The sequence below is a fragment of the Pelecanus crispus genome, chromosome 12 (genome assembly GCF_030463565.1).
Source record: "Pelecanus crispus isolate bPelCri1 chromosome 12, bPelCri1.pri, whole genome shotgun sequence".
Classification (NCBI taxonomy): Eukaryota; Metazoa; Chordata; class Aves; order Pelecaniformes; family Pelecanidae; genus Pelecanus; species Pelecanus crispus.
The window spans coordinates 20,855,214-20,877,471 of record NC_134654.1 but is presented as its reverse complement, the minus strand read 5'-3'; the positions used below and the strand labels follow the sequence as shown (position 1 = coordinate 20,877,471).

Here is a 22,258-nt window from a genome sequence, read left to right as displayed (position 1 = left end):
AACATTTGGCAAGGTATTTGCTACCCTTACAGATAAGGAAAGAGGCTCTACTTTGTCATTTCCGAATGTTACATTTTTAAAAAACAGACACTTCTCTTTACATAGCTGTATCTGCTTCGCAGTGACGACTGGGAGTCAAAAGGGAAGTTAGCCCCCTTGCCTACTGTTTCATAGACTTTGTATAGGCAGCCTCAACCTTGCTGGACTAGTTCTGCATCATCTACTTTTGCCTCTGTTTCCCCATCACACCCAGATTTCTAGACCAAAATACCAAATTATAGTGTCAAATAATGGGGTGGTGGAAAGAATCAAGTTATGCTTATGCCCTGGTCCATGGTAAGTAGATGTGTATGGCCCCGAACAGGCCACTGGTCACAAAGCAAGCTCCAACTTCTCCGAGCAGAATGGAATTTCTCTGTGCTCCAGATTATTTTCAGCTATTTATAGTGTACATATGTTTCTGAATAGATTGTTTGCCTTTAATACACTGGGAGAGAATGTAAGTGCACAGACATACACACAGAACACAGGGAAGATGGTAAAACTTCCCTCTGTCGATTTCAGGTGCAGATATTTGCGTCCTAGAACCTCTTGGAGCTTTTCCTTCAATACAGAATAAAACCTCTGTTCCTCAGGGGGTCCTGGTTAACTTTTGAATCCAAAGATGCCCTTTATATATCCTGTGAGGCCACTCTTGGCCTTCTGCTCCACCTTGTCCTCCAGAGGTGGGAAAGCAACATGATTAAGGGCCAGGTCAAAGAACAAGGGTTTGCATGGAATGGGCTGGAAGCCTGGAGGGAAGTGCACGAGGCTGACTTGCTTGCTGACAAGAGAAGGATCCAGACAGAAAGTCTCAAACCGTTCTGAGAGTGGCTGAAAGAGACCAATGCAGAAACAGAAATTAAACACGTGTCAAATCAAAGTTGACGCAAGCAAAGAGGATTAAGCAGCAACTGAGACAACAGAAACTGAAGTTCCCTTGTATAACATCTGGGGCCCTTGAAAGTTATTTGAACACATGTCAAAGCCTTGCTGCAGGATCTCTGAAAAACCTTCCCATGCGCAGGGAGAAAGCTAAATTTTAAAAAATGAAGATGCTACACCAGAAGCTGCAAGCAGCAGCCTAGTTTCTACCCAAGGAACCCCACGCTGCCACCTACCTTTAGGACTTGCAGAAGGAAAACAAGCCTAATAAAATCTCTTAAATACACTAGTTGTGACCAAACTCCAATCAGCATGACATTTCTTGAGTTGTAAGAGACATTCAGCTAAAAGTAATACTCATTAAGAACGCTACTGGAATTTGCCTGAGTTCTCAGCTCTTACCTTGCCATCCTTGACCTGAGATGGAGACTCAGTCTCATGAGTATCATTTGCATCTGCAAAATTGAACAAAAAGTGGTAAGAATAACAGGCTAGATCTTGGCATAAATTAAGACCATCTCACGAGTCAGCTGTCCTCTAAGCTTAGCTATGAGCCTTGCTTTCTGGGATACACAAGACAATATTTTCAGCAGAATCAACTAGACTAAGAGGACCACACATACTCATCTACAGCCAAACACAGCACGCCAGTGATGGAGAGCTGCTCATCCGCATTTGTTGTGAGAACCTCCTGAAAGCAGCACAGATTCAGCACAAAGCAGCAGATGATAAGACCCCAGTGGGGTCTGTTAAAGCAACAGTAAGGCAATAAAAGACAAGGCAATCCACTACTTATCTCGGGTTTCCAGCAGCAGGCACAGCAAAAACAGCAGCCCAAGAAATTACAAAAGTTCATCCATTCCCCTGAAGTTCCCATAACCTGGTCAACACTGACCAAGACCAGAACATCACTGTTCTCCCCTTCCTCAGTAGTTAGTTCTCCCAGCTAGGCAAAACTGGGATGAGTAAGGCCAACTTGTTTGCAGCAAAAAAATTAAAGACTAAACAGAATGCTCTGTGCAGGTACCAAATTAGGTGCGCATCCTCATGAAGCGTTTTCGCATTTCTGGGCAGGGAGCAAGATGCCAAATGTCTAGTCATTGGTTGCCTAGCTGCATTACACACAGCTAGAAAAAGCTAGAACAGAATGGGGGAAGGGCAGGAAATGTTTTCCAGAGCCTACACAGATCAGAGTGAAGTGGAAAAACATTTCGAACTTCAGAAATTAAATAAAAGGAACGGAATAATTGCAGCGGCATTATACAAGAGACATAGTATAATTGTGCAACTCACCTAATATAGCTGCTGCTTGCAAGGAGTATTTCTCTGCATTGACTTGAGTGATCAGATCCTGAACATCAGGCAGCTCCTAGGTCATTAAAGAAAATTATTTGAAAGCCTGAAATGTACCAGAGTTTAAGAGCTACAGCAAATGTAAAACCTGACAAAGTAAGAACTAAGAAATTAAGTCCTAGTGCTGATAAGCCTTCCCAGAAGAGGAAAAGCTACAGTACAGTCCTTCAGGCACTACAGAAGTAGCATGACAGAAAATGCAGACATGAGAAAGTGTGGTAAATTGTTATGGAGTTGTTATAGCAAGCTACAACTGGCAAGCAAGTGGCCAGTTGAAGCATTTTCACATCACTAAAAAGTCTCTACTATAATGCCGTCAAGCAGTCACACTTGTATTACTGTTCTCCCTACTTAAACATCAGTCTTGAATTGTAATGGTCTGGCATCTAATTGACCATAAATACTGGGACAGAGCTTTTTCATAAATTTCAGCTCCTGTCTACAACAGGATTGGGTTCCTACCTTCAAGCTGTTTGTATAAGCTCCAGCTCCTGACTGAACTTCGCGGGCATATTTCAGTACTCTTTCATATAAAACAAGAGCTTCACTCCATTTCTTTACCAGGACATAGGACTGTGCAATGAAGAAACACCTGCAACAGTAAAGAGCAGCTCATTGACACGTTTGTCATCCATACCTTTTGCCAGCTCACTAACTGCTAAGAAAAGGTATTATTAAGAAGCACTGGCCAGTTTCCCCTTAGCATACAGTCTTCTTTTCACAAAACAGCAGAAGAAACTGCATCAAAGCCCTGTATAGCACATTGAGCTCTGGAATAATAACCTTGGAAGATGTAATGCCTGATAAAGAAAAGCTGACTGTTTCTCAGTCACCTGTAAGCTTTGTACACAAGTGTCTTCAATCCAATCTCTTTTTGGAAGTTCTTGTCCTCTTCTAGGCCAGGAAGCTGTGTCAGTTCCACAAGGTTCTGTGCAAAAGAGAGGTAGAGTAACAAATGCAGGCATTGCTTTCCTCTGGAATCTGCTGGAGTAAGAGAAAGCTGCCCCTTTTAACAAGCCAACAGTACACTCCCATGGAAATAGTTTCCAGTTTTTCTAATTATCAGTATGCTAACCTTGTGAAGGACAGTCATTGAAACTTGTGCAAGTTTGCCCTCAGGACAGATTTCCTGCCACAAACAGGAATTAGGACAAAGACTCCTCAGATTTCACATAAAGTAATTATTTCATAAGGCATTTCCCTTTCCCATTCACAACTGCTTCAGCCACAGGCTCCCACAGTTAATAGAAAATTTATGTGAGAAATTGAGAAACTGCTTATGAAGAAGGAGGACATTTTAAGTATTTTTAGCTGCTACTTTTTCTGGCCAGCAGAAACTAAGGCAGCTATCAGGGTGCTGCATAAAATAGTCAGAAAAACTATTTTAAAACTGCATTAGAGTGTGAAACCAAGGGCATCCGCTGAAGCAGCATTTTCTGTTCACAACTAAAAGGATTTCTTTGTGCTTCATGTAGATATTGAACGTCTTCAACAAGGTTACTGTAGGTACTGAGCTGCTCTTCAGACTTTACGGGCAGTTCACTTGCACTGCTATATTTTCTACAACAGCTTTTTGTACCAAAGTTCTCCAGTTAGTATGAAGAATTAGATTTGTTTTTCCAGCATTACCTGCAAAATAATATCATAAAGACGGATTAGGTCCTGAGGCCGTGGTGTGCGCTTGCCATCCTCTTCTGACCGCTGCTGCTGCAGCAGTGCCTTCTGCAGAGACTTTGCCATGCTTTCATTGCGCTTGATGGCTGTTGACAGCTTGATGTAAGTCAAATAACTAAAAAGATAAAATACCATTAGCAGACTGTCAGAACTACTCAGACATTAATCTTTGTTCTTAAAAAAAAAAAAACAAACAAACAAACCCTCCTCCCCCCAGTCTAAGCTGATACTACTAGGGGAAAAAACATCTGAAGAGTCTTAAGTAAAAGGTTTTCAAAGCTGCATGAATCAGATCCTCATCCATACAGCAATCTTTTGAGATCTGAGAGTCCCAGGACAAAAAGCCCATCAAACAAAAACAAACAAAAACAACATCTTGACATAAGAGCACAGCTTCTTCACACTAGTACAGGCAGCAGTGTTTGCCTATTACCTGTGTAAGTACTGGATGTTGGACACCTTCCCAGAATCATTTTCCAGAGAGTGTTCCCGCTGCTTCTGCAGAAATTGGGGGACAAAACACTGCATTATTTACTTAAAACTGGCAGCTGAGGGAAGAAAACATCAGAAATAGCTCAAGGTTTGGGTAAACCAGGGAAGTTAGACTTCTAGCAAAAGAATGAGGGTTCTACGTTGCTATTCACCCTCTCCAGTTCTGAAGAGAATAAAATCAAAGGCGGTAGCCACTTTTACTGTTAAGCAAGTTTAACAACAATAAATCAGTCCCAAAGAAACACTATGTTGTTGAAAGTAGAAACACTGATGTTTGCTGCTTACCTGGTCCGGTTTCAAATCTTCCCGAACAGCCTGAATGGCATCTCTACACTCACTGAGTAAAGACTCAAACAGACGTTCCTTTGTCTCCTCATTTTCTGCCTAAGAGCAAAGGAAAGTTAAGACAGGTATCTATCACAAATTTTTGTATTTTGCATCCCATGATGCAAGGATTAACTGCGGAGATTAAACAAAGTTTCTCCCAAATTATGGCTTTAAGATCCACGGGTAGCTAGAACTCCAATCTGTACCTGTCTGCAATAAGTTCTAGGGGGCAAACTGCCAGAAATTGTGGGGAACATGGTCAGTGCTGAGAATTTAGCAGCACTGAAGGCCTAGCACACACAGCTCTGATCGCCTCATCCCTGCAACAGCTACCTTCCCAGCAACTCCCTTCCCTTCCAGGATGGCACCCACATTGCTCCGAGAACAGCTTAGGTTGGACTGCACTGTGGGAAAGGCCCAGCAACAGAAGAAGAGCTGAGCATTACTGAACTGGCAAACTACCAATGCAGACTGCCCTTGTTATGTTGATTTAACTTTTCTCATGTGGTAGGAACATGTAGATGGTTATCTTTTCTACACTCCCACTCTAGTTCACAGTGGCAATAACTTGCTTGTTTGAATCATTTTTTAAAGTAACCCTGTATTTTAGTAGCAGGAGTGACCGAGTGCTTTTCTGCTGTCACCATAAGTTTTGCCAAAAAAATGAAGTAGCATTTGGCCTTCTGCCCCACAACTAAAATTTGAAAACAACTTTTGAAAAACAAGTTGAAGCCTGATCTCTGCCTAATGGACTGGCGTATCATGTACCCGATTAACAATGCACCTGAAATGAAACTCAACTTCCATTCAGGTGACTGAGAAGGTAACCGGACAGGGATCGCAAGACTCTTACTGATTTAGTAAGAGAAGACTGCCCAGAAAGAAACCTCAACCTTAGCAATCAAAGGAGGGATTAGTGTATCAGCACTGTGTTATACCACTTCCATGTCATATAATAGCATAAGGTGAATACTGCTGCAACAAATTTGCAATTGTCCAAAGGAATAAAAAACTGTCTAAAAACAAGCTCGCTTGTTTATCTTCAACAGAGCTCTAGAGCCTCTGCCTCTCCTCTTTTCAGGTTTGCAAACCCACTAAGGAATGTTACTTTTACTCCCTCATAAAGCCTCAGGTATCTTGACCTGAGATGAAGGCGGCTTTTTGATTTTTTTTTTTTTTTTTTTGAGATTTGCTGAAAGAATTTTTAAGGTGGGACTAACTACTGCGAATAACCAGAGACAAGTCTGACAGCATTCTCAACCTCACCCAGAGGAGCACAGCAATTTCACTGTATGCACGAAAATGAAAACAGACATAGCTAGATCATCAGTCAAGTACAAACAGGGAAAGGGCTGGGCCATGCAATGAAACAAAGGCTTTCCTTTCTACGCATAAACTCCTAAGATTAAACTGATTCTATGTATAAATACATATATGTTCTGACTGGGGAGATATCAGATCATAAAACAGAGATACAAGTGCTACGACCGGTGATTCAAATGTCCCGACAGAACAGCAGAGGTTCAGTCTTAAAGGGATCCAGGGAACTGATCCCACGGAACCCAGTTCTGAAAGTCTAGGAGTGCTCATTTCTAATTTTTAATTTGTTCTAAAACATTGCGTATCATCTCTGAAAGTTATTTCATCTCTGAAAGTTATTTCCACCCTTTTTTGCTACAGTCCCAGTTACCAGAGATGACCACAGAATACTTGAGGTAATACCAGACAGGAGCACACTTCCATCGCTCTGCCCTTTAGCCTTCTCGGTTCTACCTGGTTGGAGTCGGCGGGCCCTTGAAGTCATGCTTTCAAGTCTACAAAAGGGCTGACATAAGTAATTTTAAACTTGGATTCGTATTTCAGTTTGGCTTATTTGTTCTGTTTCTCCCATTACCAATAAGACACTGAAGGCAATGATATAATTGTGCTGAGAATCTCCCATTTTTACAAAAACCACACAGTTGTATTTGCTTCTAATCAAACCCTGAAGAGCACTGCTGTTACATTAGGGTTTCAACTTAAGACTAGCAGAAAGGTGCCAAAGATCCCAGGAACCACCACAACACATTTAGCTGAAGCTGGACTGCCCATCACAGCTGACACAGCAACTGCAGAACTGCTTTCAGAAGGCCTCTGGGAACGTAAATACTGCTGCTGCGCGCTCAGCTCTCACCATTACTAGTTGTGATCCAGTACCACAAAACTACTCTGTTTAGCGCTTCCAAGGAACACAAAGCAAGATGAAAGCAAGTTCAGATCACTGTTCTGCCCACGGCTTTATGGAACAAATAGGGCAACTAAACTGAAAAGGTCCAACTGCTAGCCTGGCAGGACAGAAATTAAATGAGGGAACATTAACTCTAAGCTGCACTTCCACCTGCTGGCCATACTAATGTATTACCTACAAAAAAAATAAATGGAGCAACATACAATTCATAACATTATGACAAGACTGTTTAACACTAATGTTTCCTACTGAGCCAAATCCTGTTTATCCTACTCACACTATCTTCTTAACACTATCTCCTGCTCTTGCCCGCTTGCCTTATACCTTTGTAGGATTTTCATTTTATCATTTAAATTTCTATTCATTGTCATTATTCTCCTGGTGATAAATGGTTTTTTTGATGCTGCAAAGAGTCCATCTTTAGTGGCAACAATTGTTACTAAAGATCCTTTCACTGCCTTTTCAAACAGCAAGGGTGCTGTATGCAGCCACTGGGAAGCAGAATACACCACCCGAGCACCATTTCCAAGGAAAAAGCTCCATGTGGAAAACTTGGCTGCAATACTAAAGACATGCATAGTGTGAGCCACTGCAAGTGTTTCAGAAGTGTTACACTGGAAATTAATTTACATCCTGACATTTAGTAATCATCTTCCTGCTTTTGAGGATTTGCATAATTCAAGAAGAGAATGCTATAAATATCATAGCAACTGCTTCACCTGTGTCCTGGTTTCAGCTGGGATAGAGTTAATTTTCTTCCCAGTAGTGGGCATAGTGCTGTGTTTTGGATTTAGTTTGAGACTAATGTTGGTAACACACTGACATTTTAGTTGTTGCTAAGTAGTGCTTACTCTAGTCAAGGACTTTTCAGCTTCCCATGCTCTGCCAGGTGCACAAGAAACTGGGAGGGGGCACAGCCAGAATAGTTGATCCAAACTGCCCAAAGGGCTATTCCATACCATGTGACATCATGCTCAGTATATAAGCTGGGAGAAGCTGGCCGGGGGGCAGCGATCGCTGCTTAGGAACTGGCTGGGTATCGGTCAGCAGGTGGTGAGCAATTACATTGTGTATCACTTGCTTCGTATATTATTATTACTGTTATATTATTACTACTACTACTACTATTTTACTTTATTTTGTTTCAATTATTAAACTGTTCTTATCTCAACCCAGGAGCGTTTCTCACTCTTACTCCTCCGATTCTCTCCCCCATCCCACCGGGGCAGGGGGAGTGAGTGAGCGGCTGCATGGTGCTTAGTTGCTGGCTGGGGCTAAACCATGACAACCTGGCAAATTGCTTTTTGTTGCTGAAAAAAGGTGATCAATACATATCTTTTTTCTTTTGGTTGCTCTGAAGTTGGAGCATTTGAGCAAGATACTTAAAGAAATGAGAACAGTAATTCAAAACTAGTTACTCTTAAAATTGTAACCTTCACTTCCAAGTGACTTACAAAGAATAACAGTTATCACCATGCCACTGAAAGGGAGCACTTCTGGGTAGCAGCACAGTGTTCAAAAGAGCAGTAATAGTCAGAACAGATCTCCCAGACTACCACTTAGTAGACTGTAGCTACCCCCAGCTGACACTTCAGCTCTGGGTTATAGTCAATATTCTCACTTTTACTTTTGGCCTTCCAACCCCAAGTTTGAGAAAAAGATTTTTCACAAGCTTTTAGTCCAGATATCATGTATTATCTTGCATACTGAAGGAAAGAGGACAGTTAGAACACCATCACCGGAGATGGCTTCTGGGTTACCTGAACAATCGCTGCTTCGTTGTCGGCCAGCCCCAGCAAGAAGATCCTCACTTTGTCTATCTTCACTGGAACAGTTCTTCCTCTCCACTCCACCTCACTCATTGTGGCTGCCTGCTTTGCTCGAGTTTGGGTAATCAGCGCCTGTAGAGAACGGACTGAACTTATGAGCTGGAACTTTAAGGTATCCAAAATTGAACCTTTCAAATTCACATTAGACTTGACTATTTTGAAATCAAAGGGCTTTTTAGGAAAGTGTGGTTTCCAATCGAGCCCAGGCTTGCTTGCTCTCTTCTGGTATGTTTTGGCTCTTGAATGGTGTGCTGCAGCAATATTTATGCTCATGACATTGCTTATGACAATGAATGTCTCAACTTGAAGCATGCAAACAAGTTACCTCCAGTTTTTCTGCAAGAAGGCCTTCAGTGCCACCAGACCTCAGTCTCATCTGCATCAACTCATTCATAGCAGATTGGTCACCTGAGAGAATTAACAAATCAAGATCACATTTCCACCTGAGTTCACAGAATATTTTAATACAGAAAAGCTAATCAATAGATTTTATACTGGCAATTTGGGGACCAAGGGGATAAATTCGCAATTTCATTCTGACTTCATAAGCAAACTACTGCAAAGTAGTATTTCTTTTTTTTTCTTTTTTTTTTTTTTTTTTTTCACAAAACCACATGCACTGTTGCAAAATGAGTATATTTCTCCACTGCTAAACTTACCCAGAATGTGTGCAGAATTTGCCCAAAATATTATGGACTCACTGCACTGTCACTTAGACCAGTATTTAACTATCAAGTCAATATTCCTTTCCCGTGAACAAGCCTTGCTCTTTGTGGTAGATTAGGTACCCCCCCTTTCCTTACCAATATTATAGGCACAGTAGCGAATGTTCGGTGAGATCTCTTCCACACGCTGGTTATACAGTACAGCTTGTTCTTCTGTGAAAGCATTGGCCAGTTTTTCATATATGGTCCTACAGCAAAGAATAAATATTAACACTGCAGTATGTGTTGTTTTGTGAGATGCTATCTTAAGGGAAGAGTTTGTGTCTCTACTCTGGAGGATGCTATTTCTTCAGTAGTATCTCCCAGTTAAGAGCACAACTAACTAAACAACTCACAGAGCAGTGATCTAATACTATTTACTAAATGAAGCTGGTGAAGTGGGGGAACTCACTTGCATTTGTTGAAAGCCTCCATTGCTGCCTTCCACTCCTGGTGTTCAAAACGAAGCATTCCTGTGAGGTAAGCCATGTATGCCTGCAGACAGCACAAGGGTAAGTTAATTTCCCCAAGACCAATGGCCTAGTTTGTACAACCTTTAGTACGAAGGCTGCTGTGAAGCCTACAGCATGTGATGAAGCCTTGCCCTTTTCATTTGGTCAGAAGACAACTGATTTGTATTATGGGTTACTAGCTACCTACCTTTTTTTCTTTTAACATTTCTAAGGAGATGAAAGCAAAGATGTTTCTTGCTTGTTATGCAATCAACATGGCCCACTGATGTCACAAAACTTTTTTTTTCCCCAGTATAAGCTACAAAATGGCAGTTTTAATTAACTCAGTACCACCGCAGCCCCTTGTTCAAAGAGGCTGGTGTCACAACACAGTTGCTTTCTGTGCTCCAGGAACCAAAGCCACAAGTCTTCTGTTCTAAGTGGCTACTTTAGGGCATTTAACAAATAGATAACTCAACAGATAAGCACACTTTCTTAGGTTGTGTTGCATCATCTTAGTCTCTCTCAATTCTTTTTACTTTTATTAAATGTACTGCTCTTCAAAGCAATGACAGTCATTTGATACACTTAATCACCAGGTCCTCATCTTGGATGGTGCCACTAGTTATTTCTGCAGCTCCAGCAGCTGCACTAACAGTAAGTCCAAGCTATTCAAAGGGACACATTACCCAGTTTGAGAATCAGTCAATTTTAATTATCTATTGCTAGAAGAGAATAATCTCTTTACCCAAAATCTAAAGGTTTCTTGTTCAGCTTTTGCTGTAAAAGAAGATCAAAGTATCAGTGGTTACCTGAGCTTCCAGCTTTGTTTTGGCATCCACTCTGTTACTTTCACACAGTCGCTCCAGCTCCTCAGCATGTTTCACAGCTTTGCGCAGGCGAGACAGCAAGTGAAATCGTTTGCGAGGCTCTGTGTTTGCTTCCTGTTTCAGCTGCATGGCGTAACTCCAGGCTCTCTCTGCATCCATCAGGATCAACAGCAAATACCTGTGGGGCAGACAAAGATTAATGAAAAAAACCGATGACATTCAAACAAGTATTACCACATCACCGCTACTTTTTTTGCCATGTGATCTGCAAAGACTGGTAACAGAAGTTCAGCTTGGTTAATAACAGGTAGATGCTTTTATTTCTTAACATTCTAAGCACATGAAGTCATATTACACCTAACTGTTTTCTACCGTACTTCTCACTACAGAAGCGTAATCACCCAACTGAGGAAGAGAATTTGGTATCACTCTGTAGCACCACAGGCATTGTGAAGACAAGGGGATTTATGATTTTAGGTTGCTCTTCAAACTGGTTGAGTATGGGTAAACACATCTGCTTTCCCACCAGCTAATGCTATAATGCATCTGGCTTCTTAAGAATAGAGGTGAAAACAGCATCATGTTTTCTTTTCCCCACAAGAAAAGATGAGAGAGCAGACATTTCAAGCGTTTCTAAAAGCCAGGAGATAAGCCCAAGATCCTGGCTATTCTACACATATTCTATCAGAAAAGCATTCTGCCAAATTTTGAAAATCTAAGGAAAACTTGCAGTCCAAACTTTCTGTTCAAAGAGAAGGGATTATGTCTCTAACCACAACCTTGCTGGCTATACCGTTTATATTATCAGCATTCACATGGCTACCTTGCAACAGATCCAAATAAGCATTTCCTCTTCAATATCAAAGTAATTCACTGATTATGAGAAGAACCCATTTTAACAACAAGGGAAGAGAACAAACTGGCTGTTGCTGCTCCGCTCCCCCTTCTCCCACTTGTTCACATGATGAAGCAGGATCTGAGCAGTGCCTCTTCCCCCTGCACTGCAGCCCAAACTTTCATCTTTTATTAATATCAACACCACACATCTCTGAAAAGAAGCATTACTGAGCATGTTGTACAGAACAGTTTTCCACCACACCCATATGAAAATAAATTACTCAAATGAAAGAAATTATTCACTAATACACCGAATGCTTGATTCCATCCAGTGACTGTACCTGTTGTCTGATAGAATCTCTTCAGTTACTTTCTTCCCAGTGAACTTGTGCCTGTTTCCCATCTTGAAGTTGAGAGTTTTTCGGAGCCGCCTTAGCCTACGGGAGCAATAACCCCTAAAGAAAAGACAACCACAGTCAGTTTGGCCAAAGAACAACTGTGTTTCTGTTTACTGCTCTCTCCAACCAGAAAAAAAATGACTAAAGGCTGTGACAGGCAATGTTTCAACAACTAAGAACTCTCTATATGACATATGGCAAGACATAGTTCAGAAACTACCTGTAAACCAGTGGTTAATAGAATACAAGACAGGTAAGAAGACATGCAATAATTCCTGATCTTGAAAAATCAGAATGATGTTCTCCTTACTGTCTAATTGCTTTATTATGTACATTTACTGAAAACTCAGTTTTGGAAGAGGATAGTGATTATCAGTGATGCGTTAACAAACAAGCTCTCAAAGGGCAACAGAGAAAAAAGAGCCAGTCTGTACCCTCCTAAATGGAACAGTCACAGCACTTACATCTAATGAAAAAAAAAGTGTACGTTGCTTCACATGAAGCAACTTGTCAAGGGGTATTTACTTGGCAGATTGTCTTTGTTGCCTGCTACAGTGGGTTTACATTTTAAATAAAGTAAGCCAAGTCACACTTGTAACTCCAAGACATCCACACTGTTTACTAACCTGTACCTCTGGAAGTCTCCGTGTCGTAAACCGTGCTGCTGCTGAGACTCCTTCACAATCTGAAGGACTGTGATTTGCATTAAGGCAGATTAACAGTACAGTCTGTTACCAGTTCTTCATTCTACCCCAAAATAACAGAAGGGAACTCTATAGGTTCCATTAAGCAAATGCACTTTGAACAGAGGGGCACCCAAAAACCTCCTAAAAGGTACAGCTGAGAGAACTGATGGTCCTAAGAGACCTCATGGCTCCACTGCTTACTTCAGAGCTTTTTGACTGCCACCAAGGCCAGGACTAAGACGTACCACAAGCACCTCCTCTTACAGACAACCACAAGAGTCTTGCTGTTACTAAGCTCGTTTCAGGATAATTAGCTATGCCAACAGACACATCTAGGCTAATATAACTGACTGCCCTAGTTACGCTACACTGCCCCCCCCAATCACACTTGTGACACAGTTTTGTTGGCAAAACTGAAATAGAGAGCTTTCCTGCCCTTAAACATTCCACCTCTCAGGAAAAGGACAGAAATACACTGAGCAGAATCACTGCTGCCTTTCTGACACAGCTTCCACAGACAAACTGCTTTCTGAATACCAAGAACCTCATAAAAAGAGCTTTTGGGAAGTATTCAAGGGGCTTATTTTCCATTCAATTTTTCAATGCATTTCTGGTTTTATTGCATATTACTGTAACAAGTACTCCGTGACAGAATGTACTGGCCTATGACTTGCAGTAGCATCACTCCACAATTTTCATCCAGTCTATGCATTCTTTGGCACATTTGCTTATTCCTGTGCATCCTCTACTTACTTTATTCACTCAGGCTACCAAACAAAATCATGCTGTATTCTAGTAAATTAACTGATGAAATTCAGTTTAGAAGGCAGTTTTTGTTTATTATAGAGATTTTCTTTCACAAAACAAGAAATCTCTGTGCTGTATGTATTTACATCCCAAATTTTCCCTTTTAAGCTTTACCAAGAAGCCTTAAAAAAACCCCACAAAACCAAAGCCAGACTATACAATGATGACATCAAAAGAAATACTATAGTTAAAGAAACCATCAGACTTTTCAAGTTTAAAATGGCAGGCTCTAAGTGTTTTCTTGGAATTACATCTAAAAGAAAGTCTCTTCAGTTTTAAGTATTAAAAACCTGCATTGATAGTTAATACACTGAATTAGTCTGCATTTGTGAAACAAACATGTCAAGCTGCAATGCCTCAACATAGCACTCTTTGTCCTCGCTGTCTACCTAAGATTTTTTTTCAGACCGTCTTTTAGCATTTAGTGCGGCTACTCACTGAATTCATATCCCCTATTTTATTTACTTCTTCACTACCTTAGGTATTCCTAACATTACCAGGGCAATCACTACATCTCCATCTTACTCTACAGTTACTGACTTTACAACACCTGCCATATGCTAAACGGAAAACTGCAGCCTTATTTCACTTAAGTTTTCCTCTTACCCATATGATAAAACTCAGCTCTATCACAGCTGTGCAGCTGGACTAGTTTCACATGAAAGTTTCACATACAAAAAATGCCACGAGATTTACATGCCACATCAGATTTTAGAGGTGCTAAATCTAGAGGAGCCAGTCTACCATCTCAGCATACCTGTCAGATTTATTTTATCCGCTATTGCCCACTTCAAGCATTAACATTACCACCAGAAGATTACTGACAGCCTGCTCTTATCTACAGCATGCAGCCTAGCGCAGAGTTCTGCTCTGAAGGCTGACGACAGCTGTCACACGTTTTGGACGGAGAAGCTGCAAAGGTAAAGAATAACTCCACGATTCAGAGATGCAAAGCCGACTCCCCAATTTCACCCAGGTCAAACCCCTCGCTGCCAGGGACGGCGCGGGTTAACCCAGGCCGCCGCACCGACACGCTCACGCCAGCATCGCCCAGCACCTCCGGTGCCCCGGCCCCAGGGCTCACGGCCCGGCTGCCGCCTGAGGCACGGGTCAGTGCGGCCTGGGCGGACCCGCCGCCTCTGCACAGGAGACAGGGGAGTCTCCGCCGCCCCGCCCGGCCCTCTCCCGCCGGGAAGCAGAGGCGGCCATGCCCGCCCGCCCGCCCGGGGCCTGCGAGCCCCCGCGCTCCCCACAGCGGCCGCCACGTCCCCCCGCCGCCCACGGGGCCGGGCCTGCCACGTCCCCCCGCCACCGCCGCAGCGCAGGATGCTCTCCAGGCCCAGGCTGTCGCCGAGGCTGCCGGCCTGCGGCCCCGCCGGCCTCTCATTCTCCTTGTTCTCCTTGTTCTCCTCCGCGCCGCCGCCTCCGCCTCCTCCCCGGCCACCGCCGGCGCCCTGCCGCTCCGCCGCCATCTTGTGCGCGGGCCGCCGCCGCCGCGCTGCATCATGGGCCGGGGGAGGAGAGGCGCGCGCCGAGGCCATGGCGAGCGCGGCCGCCGCGGGGGCAGACGGGATAGGGGAGGACCCGGCTGGGGGAGGTGGCCGCCGGAGTGGGGATCCGGGGGTGTCGGATTGGGGGCTTACGCAGGATTTGGGGGGACGGACGGACATACACACACCCCCCGCACCCCCCCCGGCTGAATCGGGCCCTCCTGCCCGTGCCCCCCTCATCCACTCCGGGGCTGACCCCCCAGCCCGCCAGGATTGGGGCTCCCAGCCCCATCCCCCTCCTCTGCCCCAGGGTCGCCCCCCGGCCCCAGGGTCAGCCCCCCTCCCCAGCCTTGTCCCCCTCACCCAACCGGGGCTGACCCCCCCCAAGCCTCCCCCTGTCCCAGCTCAACCCCTGCCTAAAGGGCTGGCTCTGCACCAGCCAGGCAGCTGAAACTCAGTGAAACCATGTCTTTCCTAGTAAAGTAAGTGTGATTTTGGGGTGTAGGTTTTGAGACCCTAATGAAAAACTGCTCCGTGAGCTGGCTGAACCAACCGGAGGAGGCTCGAGCAAATGGTGGCACCTCATTAACGAAAGCGCCCCAGGAAAGGACCGAGGACGCGTCCATGACTGCAGGCTCAGCTGCAGCCCTGGGAAGCCGGGAGTCCTTGCAAACCCCAGACGGTGCCTGAGCTGAGATGGCTACACCAGGGTGCTGAGGGGCAAAGGCGGACGTACCCACCCTGGTCCTCAAATGCCCCCCAGGTGCCTATTTCTGGGAGTAGTGCCATGTCGGGCACTGTGGGACTGGTCCCCATGGGGCGATGCTGTACCTGGCCGGTGCAGGGCCGTCCGTGCTGCTGTGGCAGTCCCCAGGGAGCCTCTCCCTCCATTAGCACCTTCCCAGGACACCCTGGAGTGTGCTGGTCTGGGCAGCCCTTTAGGAGAGTGGGTTTAAACTCCCCCAGGCCAAGCACGAGCCAAAATCTCCCACCTCCAGCCACAGCACCTGTAGGGCAGCAGTGAGCACCTTTACCCCCTCTGATTGTCTACCTGGTAAGAGACCCTCTGTTGTTATTTAAAAGCCCCAAACACACCCAAATCCAGGAGCACTTCCCTGCAGCTATTTAAAGATATAAACCTCAGGGAAGCAGTTAAGGCCAGGTCCTCTTGCACAAGGAATTTAAATAGTTGAACCAAGCTTAGAGGTACCTCTTTAGGGACAAACACCGAGCTGTTTTCTGAATACCTGCTGTCCTAAACACTTATGCAAACATAGCCATCATAACATCGGGCATGACAACCTGCTCCAATAGCTGTTCCCACTGGGCTCAGCCCCCCAGACCTGCCCCGGCCAGCCCAGGGCTCTGCCTGCCTTTGGGGCCAGCAAGGCTGGCTGCACTTTGCTGCTGCCATGCTACAGCAAGCAGCAATTTTTGTTCTTCTACTCTTCAGGGGGCTCAGCTATGACCTCTTATTTGTGATTTCAAAGCTCTCCTTCCCTCTTGTGGACAGGAAAGCTCAAAGGGGAAAAAGAAAACCCAGGTCCTCAAGCTGCAGCTTTCCATTGCAAGTATTTTAAGCTGTTTCTGTCTGCTCTGGGTTTCCACCACATCTCCCAGGGATCCATTCCCTATCTAAACCAAACTGTCTCAGGATGATGCTTGAACCAAGCAGACACATGTCAATTGAAGCATGTTTTACAAACAACAGCTCCTCTTCTCATGGCCATGGTAGTTCAGACAGACTTGGATTAGGTTGGCACTGCAGCACCTGCGTTCAGATGCCCCAATGCAAACACGTGCACGTCGCACACCGAGGGACCCGCTCCAATAGCGGAACAGCCATCAGGTTTATCACAGGCACGTTTCTGCCACGCTGCCTTCCTCACATGCTGGCACGAAGCTTTGCTGCTCCTCTGGAGTCTGTAAGCAGGAGGATAAAACCGTCAGCTGCTGGCTCGGTGAGTGGATTCCTGCTGCAGAGCTGGCTCTGCTCTTTCCCCAGGGCAGAGGGAGAGGAGGACAACACAAACCTGTAGCACCGCATCGAGCAGAGCTTTGATTGAGAGGCTTGCAGCAAGGCGGTGGGTCTGAGCTGCCTTTGGTGTCACAGGGACAACTGCGGAGAACAAATCCAATGAGGGTTACTGGCTCCAGAGACTCATGCCATGCACAGACCGTCCCTGTGCTGCCAGCCCCTGCAGCCGGGGAGGGTTGGTAGCCTTACTCTGTGCCTTTTCCTTTTGGCCACCCTTGGAGGCCAGATCCCCAGCCTGCCATACCCCTGCGCAAATAACCCATCTACGGTCTCAGGCCAGGAATTTATTCTGCAGTTTCTGTACAGGGGATCCTGCTACTGATCTTTGTGTACAAGACTGAGGGTTGCGAGTTGCACTGCTGTTTAGGAAGAAACTGGGTGTTTTCCCTTGCCTTTTTTAATAGTCTCACCCTGCAGTGTGAGGGTAGACCTGGCCTCTCTGTGAGCTGACTGCAGCTCAGGGGAGACCAGAGATACCCTGGTGTCAATAAACCCAAATGCCAGTGCCCTGCTGCGGGTGTTTGAGGGCACAGGGAGCTGGGGCAGCTCCCGAAGGGTGAAAGCTGCCAGGGGATGGACTTTCCCCATCAGCCTTGCAATCTCCGTGGCCGTGGCTGAGGATGCGGGGCAGCTCTCCCCAAGGGCAGGAATGACTCCCCAGGGGCGTGTGGCCAGTCTGGGATCAGGAGAGGAAGGCAGAGCTGTGCTGCTGTGTCTCAGCACCTCCTTGTGCCCTGTGGGGTGGCCAGCTTTCCTCTGTGCTGCTCCTAATTGCCTGCTGTTCTCTGCGAGTCGACATCAGGAGCAGAGCATCCTCACACCAAAGTGGTGTATTTGCTTCCCCACATACCTCATCTGCATAGCTGAACGGGAGCCGGTTTGGCGGGGCTGCTCATGGCCTGCTGAGAGTAAAGAGGGCTCTGTATCCTCTGGCAGCAATGTCACAGGGCTGTGACTGTCCCCTGACCTCCCAGCACTGCCAGCAGGCTTAGATCTGAATGTCTATTAAGACAACTGAGAAGCTGTGGAGTGGGTTAGTTATAGGAGTAATTGATACATTAAGTATTTCTCTCTCCACAGGAACAAAGCGAGGCAGCCTGGGGGCCAGATAAAGCATCCTTGGAGAGCTGATTGCACTGACCAGTCCTGAGACTTCCATCTGTGAAGGCTCTGAAGGAACAAAACAGGCAATTTTGCAGGCAGGAAAATAGATGTGAAAAAGATTTGTTCTCGCTGTGGTGAATTACCCTAGTCCCCTACCCCTGGGGAGAAATACAGATTCTCCTGCAAACCTCAGTTCACCTTTGGGGTGTTTTGGTGCAATGATTTAGCTGTGTGCTGGACAATTTAGACGTATTTGCAGTCTGAGAGGACCCCCATTCCTAAAAAAAACAACCCCGCAGCCCCTGGGGTTAGATGAGCCCTCTCCCAGTGACTGCTGCAGGCGTGAGCAATAAGGAAAACCATCCGGACACCCCATTTTCGGTGTCCAGCTCCCTTTGGAGTGTCCAGCACGGCTACCCTAGCCCCTTCCCAGGGGGTCGAGGCACCAAAGCACATTTTTCCCTGCCGGATTTAGTGTCCCCCTCCCCCAGAGCAGACCGGCCCTGGCCGGGCCCCTCTGCCCGCCCCTGCCGGAGGAGGGGGGGTGTCCTGCGGCCACGGTGCCTCGGCGGGCCGGGGCTCACCTCGGCGGGCAGCGGGGCAGGCTGAGCCGGGCCGGGCTGCCCTCCCCGGGGCCTCGGCGGAGCGGGCTCCGGGCACGATGCACGGGGTCGGGCGGGAGCCGCCGCCCCGGAGCCCCCCCTCCCCCCCCCCCCCCCCGCTCCGCCGCGGGAGGGAGAGCGCCGAGCCCAGCCGAGCCGAGCCCAGCCGCGCCGCCGCGGGCTCCCAGCCGACCCGGAGGAGGTGAAGGGCGCCTGGCTCATGTGCACCCCCCTCCGCACCCCCGGGGCTCCCCGTGCATCCCCCCTGCACGCCCCCTGTAACCCCGGCCGGTCCCCCTGCACCGCTTTTCCCGTGCACCCCCGGTACGCTCCCCGCTGCACTCTCCACGCACCCCCTTTTCCTCTGCATCCCTGCCGCGCTCCCCGGTGTGCTCTCCGTGCACCCCCGTTCCCGTGCATCCCTGGTGCGCTCCCCGCTGACCTCTCTGTGCACCCCTTTTCCCGTGCAGTCCCTGGCATAGCCCCCACTGCGCTCTCCGTGCACCCCCTGCGCGCCTCCCCGCTGCGTTCTCCACGCACGCTCCCCCCATCCATCCCCGCCGCGCACTCCCGTGCGCTCCCGGCCATGAACGGCTCGGCGGTGGGCTCCGAGGTGGGCTGGCAGCCCGAGTTGGTGATCATCCCACTGGCGTACCTCGTCATCTTCCTCACGGGCACGGTGGGCAACTGCCTGGTCCTGGCCGTGCTGCTGCGCAACAGGCAGGTGAAGAACACCACCAACCTCTTCATCCTCAACCTGGGGGTGGCCGACCTCTGCTTCATCCTCTTCTGTGTCCCCTTCCAAGCCACCATCTACACCCTGGAGGGCTGGGTGTTCGGGCCCTTCATGTGCAAGGCCGTCCACTTCTTCATCTACCTCACCATGTATGCCAGCAGCTTCACCCTGGCCACCGTCTCCCTCGACAGGTAGGAAAGGGGATGGGGGGCTCCCTGTACCCTGAGGCTCCCCCCTCTCTGGATCCCCCCTGTGCAGGAGAGGGGACAGAGTCCCCAGAGCCAAGCCCCGATTGCTGCAACCTCCTGAGGCTCCGGGGGGAGTCCAAGAGCATTGCCCAGTTCATGTGTGCAAGGAAATGCAGCCACTGAGGATGGGGTCCAGCAGAGAGGGCTGGATTGGGACCCCTGTCCCCAGTGCCCAGCTGGAGGACACTTTCAGACCCCGAAGCTGTAGGACCCTGGTTTATCCGCAGGCTCTGGCAGCTGAAGGGGGGATAGAAAACCAGAAAGAAACAAAGCTCAGTACCTGTGCAGCCCTGGCTCTTCCTGGGATGCAGGGAAAGAGCACCTGCCCTCCCAACAGCACATGGCAAAGCAGGTAAACCTCAAGAAGGAGAAGACACAGGCTGTTTGAGCTGGGACACTGCTTTTCCCACTCTCCCCTTTTATTAACAACCATTTCTGTCCTAGTGATGCCCCTTGTCCCAGTGACTGCCCCAGCCTGGCCCAGGTGAGTTTTAGCCGGGAAGCTCTGTAAAAGGCAGCCTGTTGCTCCTGCCTGTGCTTTACCTGGTGCTAGCTCAGCCCCTGGCTCTCCACAGCAAGCAAGAGGCAGGGAGCTCCTGGTGCTGCTCTGCTCGGTGCTCAAAACCCATGAGAGTGGGATATGGAAAGTCCCCTGGGAAGATCCGCGGCAGCCCCAGAGCAGGGCTGGATGCCTCCTGCCATCCCGGCACAGCACCACGCTGGCTGCTGGGACAGCCCCTCCCAAGACCCCCGCGGAGCTAAACCAGACCCAGGGTCTGCCTCTCCTCCTGCATCCCACATTGCTGGGAGGAGCGGAGGTGTCGAGCAAGCGGGGGCTTGCATGAGCCCCTAGATCTAGGTATAATTAAGGAACCAGCTCATTGCAGAACTGAAAGTGGGTGACATGCTTTTCCATGTGCCAGTGTGAGGAACACGGTGTCTGGGGATCCTGGGGACTTGCTCCTGCCTTCATATCCTCACTGTTGCTATCGCTTGTGCCAGACAGACTGATGATCAAGTGAGGATCTGCTGGATTAGGGAGAGGGACAGAAGAGGACCATCCCCATCTTCCCCACAAGTGCTGCTGGGACCAGAGAGGGTGATGGGACAGGGTTGGGGGAGAGGATCCTCCTCACCCTGCTGGGAGCCTTAGAAGCACCAGGGAATCAAATATAGGGCTAATTGCCCTGGAAAGCTCAAATCCATCCCCACTTTTACCCGTTCTCCAATCTGCTCCTGGAGCAGCTCTCCATGTCCTCCCCAGGACTGCAATCGTGTCTCCCTCCCTTTCCCATGCAGGTATTTGGCCATACGATACCCCTTGCACTCAAGGGAGCTGAGGACACCCAGAAATGCCCTCACAGCCATCTGCTTCATCTGGGGGCTTTCCTTCATCTTCTCGGGCCCTTACCTCAGCTACTACCAGGAGTTCCAGTTGGCCAACCTGACCGTCTGCCACCCCATCTGGGAGATCTCCCAGCGCAAGGTCATGGACATCTGCACCTTCATCTTCAGCTACATCATCCCAGTGCTGATCCTGAGCCTCACGTACGTGCGGACTATTCGCTATCTGTGGAGGTCTGTGGACCCTCTCCAAGACATGTCAGAGTCCAAGAAGGCCAAGCGGAAGGTCACCAGGATGATCATCATTGTAGCCATCCTGTTCTGCCTCTGTTGGCTGCCCCATCACCTGGTCATCCTGTGCGTCTGGTTTGGGTACTTTCCCCTCAATCACGCCACGTACGTGCTCCGCATCCTCTCGCATCTCATCTCCTACGCCAACTCCTGCGTGAACCCGATCGTCTACGCCCTGGTCTCCAAACACTTCCGCAAGGGCTTCAAGAGGATCTTCATCTGCCTCTTGCACAAGAAGGCAGCCAACAAAGTGCATGTGGCCCAAGTGACAAACACCGTCAGCATGTTGGGGGCAGAGCTCAGCGAGGTGACCCACACCGGCGAAGCCCTGCCCGGCCACTCCTCCCTGCGCTGCAAGGTCCCAGCCCAGCCCTGGGGGGAGGCAGAGCCGGTGGGACATGAGCAGAAAGCAGATGGCTCCTTCATCACCTTCAATGTCACCTAGCAGAGCTCTTTCCCACCCCACGGCTTTGCAGTCTCCCGCAGCATCACAGGCCTGGGGGTGGGCTACATTTTGAGTTAAAATGCATCAAATTGTACCCTTTTTCATTCAAATGCACCCAGATATCATAACTGTTAAAGCAATGCTGCTGACTACGGACTCAGACAAGTGACTGACTGAGGATCCAAGGGCAGGATTTGCTTCCACCAAGCACTTGCTGAGAGCAGAGAGATCAGACCCCCAAATCAACTCTCATGTGTAATCACCTGCTTCTCTGTCACGGATGGACTTACACCCTGTTGCATCTACACCTGGAGCCTACTGAAAGCTCTGGTTCCTCCAACCAACACAGTGTCTGGCTGGAGTGAGCAGGGTGCACTTTTAGGGACATTGGGGAAGTCTCAGTTTGTTTGTGTCCCAGTT

The 22,258-nt window shown here is 47.8% G+C and overlaps 2 protein-coding genes across 2 annotated transcripts; one reads left to right on the top strand and one right to left on the bottom strand.

The window, feature by feature from the left end:
* Positions 1 to 225: 225 nt before the first annotated feature.
* SRP68 (signal recognition particle 68) lies at positions 226 to 15,012 on the bottom strand. Its single transcript, XM_075719851.1, has 16 exons — positions 14,871 to 15,012; positions 12,674 to 12,740; positions 11,991 to 12,104; positions 10,795 to 10,990; positions 9,943 to 10,025; positions 9,630 to 9,739; positions 9,152 to 9,234; positions 8,758 to 8,898; positions 4,729 to 4,827; positions 4,385 to 4,449; positions 3,907 to 4,066; positions 3,111 to 3,205; positions 2,740 to 2,869; positions 2,218 to 2,293; positions 1,327 to 1,379; positions 226 to 873 (listed from the first exon to the last, which is right to left on the bottom strand). Exons 1-16 carry the CDS (start codon positions 15,010 to 15,012, stop codon positions 646 to 648), a joined length of 1,842 nt encoding a protein of 613 aa, XP_075575966.1. The 3' UTR covers positions 226 to 645.
* Positions 15,013 to 19,106: 4,094 nt separating this feature from the next.
* Positions 19,107 to 21,838, top strand: GALR2 (galanin receptor 2). Its single transcript, XM_075720083.1, has 2 exons — positions 19,107 to 19,701; positions 21,058 to 21,838. The coding sequence occupies exons 1-2, from the start codon at positions 19,361 to 19,363 to the stop codon at positions 21,836 to 21,838; spliced, it is 1,122 nt and encodes a 373-aa protein (XP_075576198.1). The 5' UTR covers positions 19,107 to 19,360.
* Positions 21,839 to 22,258: the final 420 nt, after the last annotated feature.

Bases quoted from the DNA above. Each gene is read 5' to 3' on its own strand.
- GALR2 (XM_075720083.1), top strand. From the start codon at position 19,361: ATGAACGGCTCGGCGGTGGGCTCCGAGGTGGGCTGGCAGCCCGAGTTG. The intron at 19,702-21,057 runs GTAGGAAAGGGG...TTTCCCATGCAG, and splicing joins GCCACCGTCTCCCTCGACAG to GTATTTGGCCATACGATACC.
- SRP68 (XM_075719851.1), bottom strand. From the start codon at position 15,012: ATGGCGGCGGAGCGGCAGGGCGCCGGCGGTGGCCGGGGAGGAGGCGGA. The intron at 12,105-12,673 runs GTTAGTAAACAG...TCTTTTCTTTAG, and splicing joins GGAGACTTCCAGAGGTACAG to GGGTTATTGCTCCCGTAGGC. The intron at 1,380-2,217 runs GTGAGTTGCACA...TCAATTTTGCAG, and splicing joins GCAAGCAGCAGCTATATTAG to ATGCAAATGATACTCATGAG.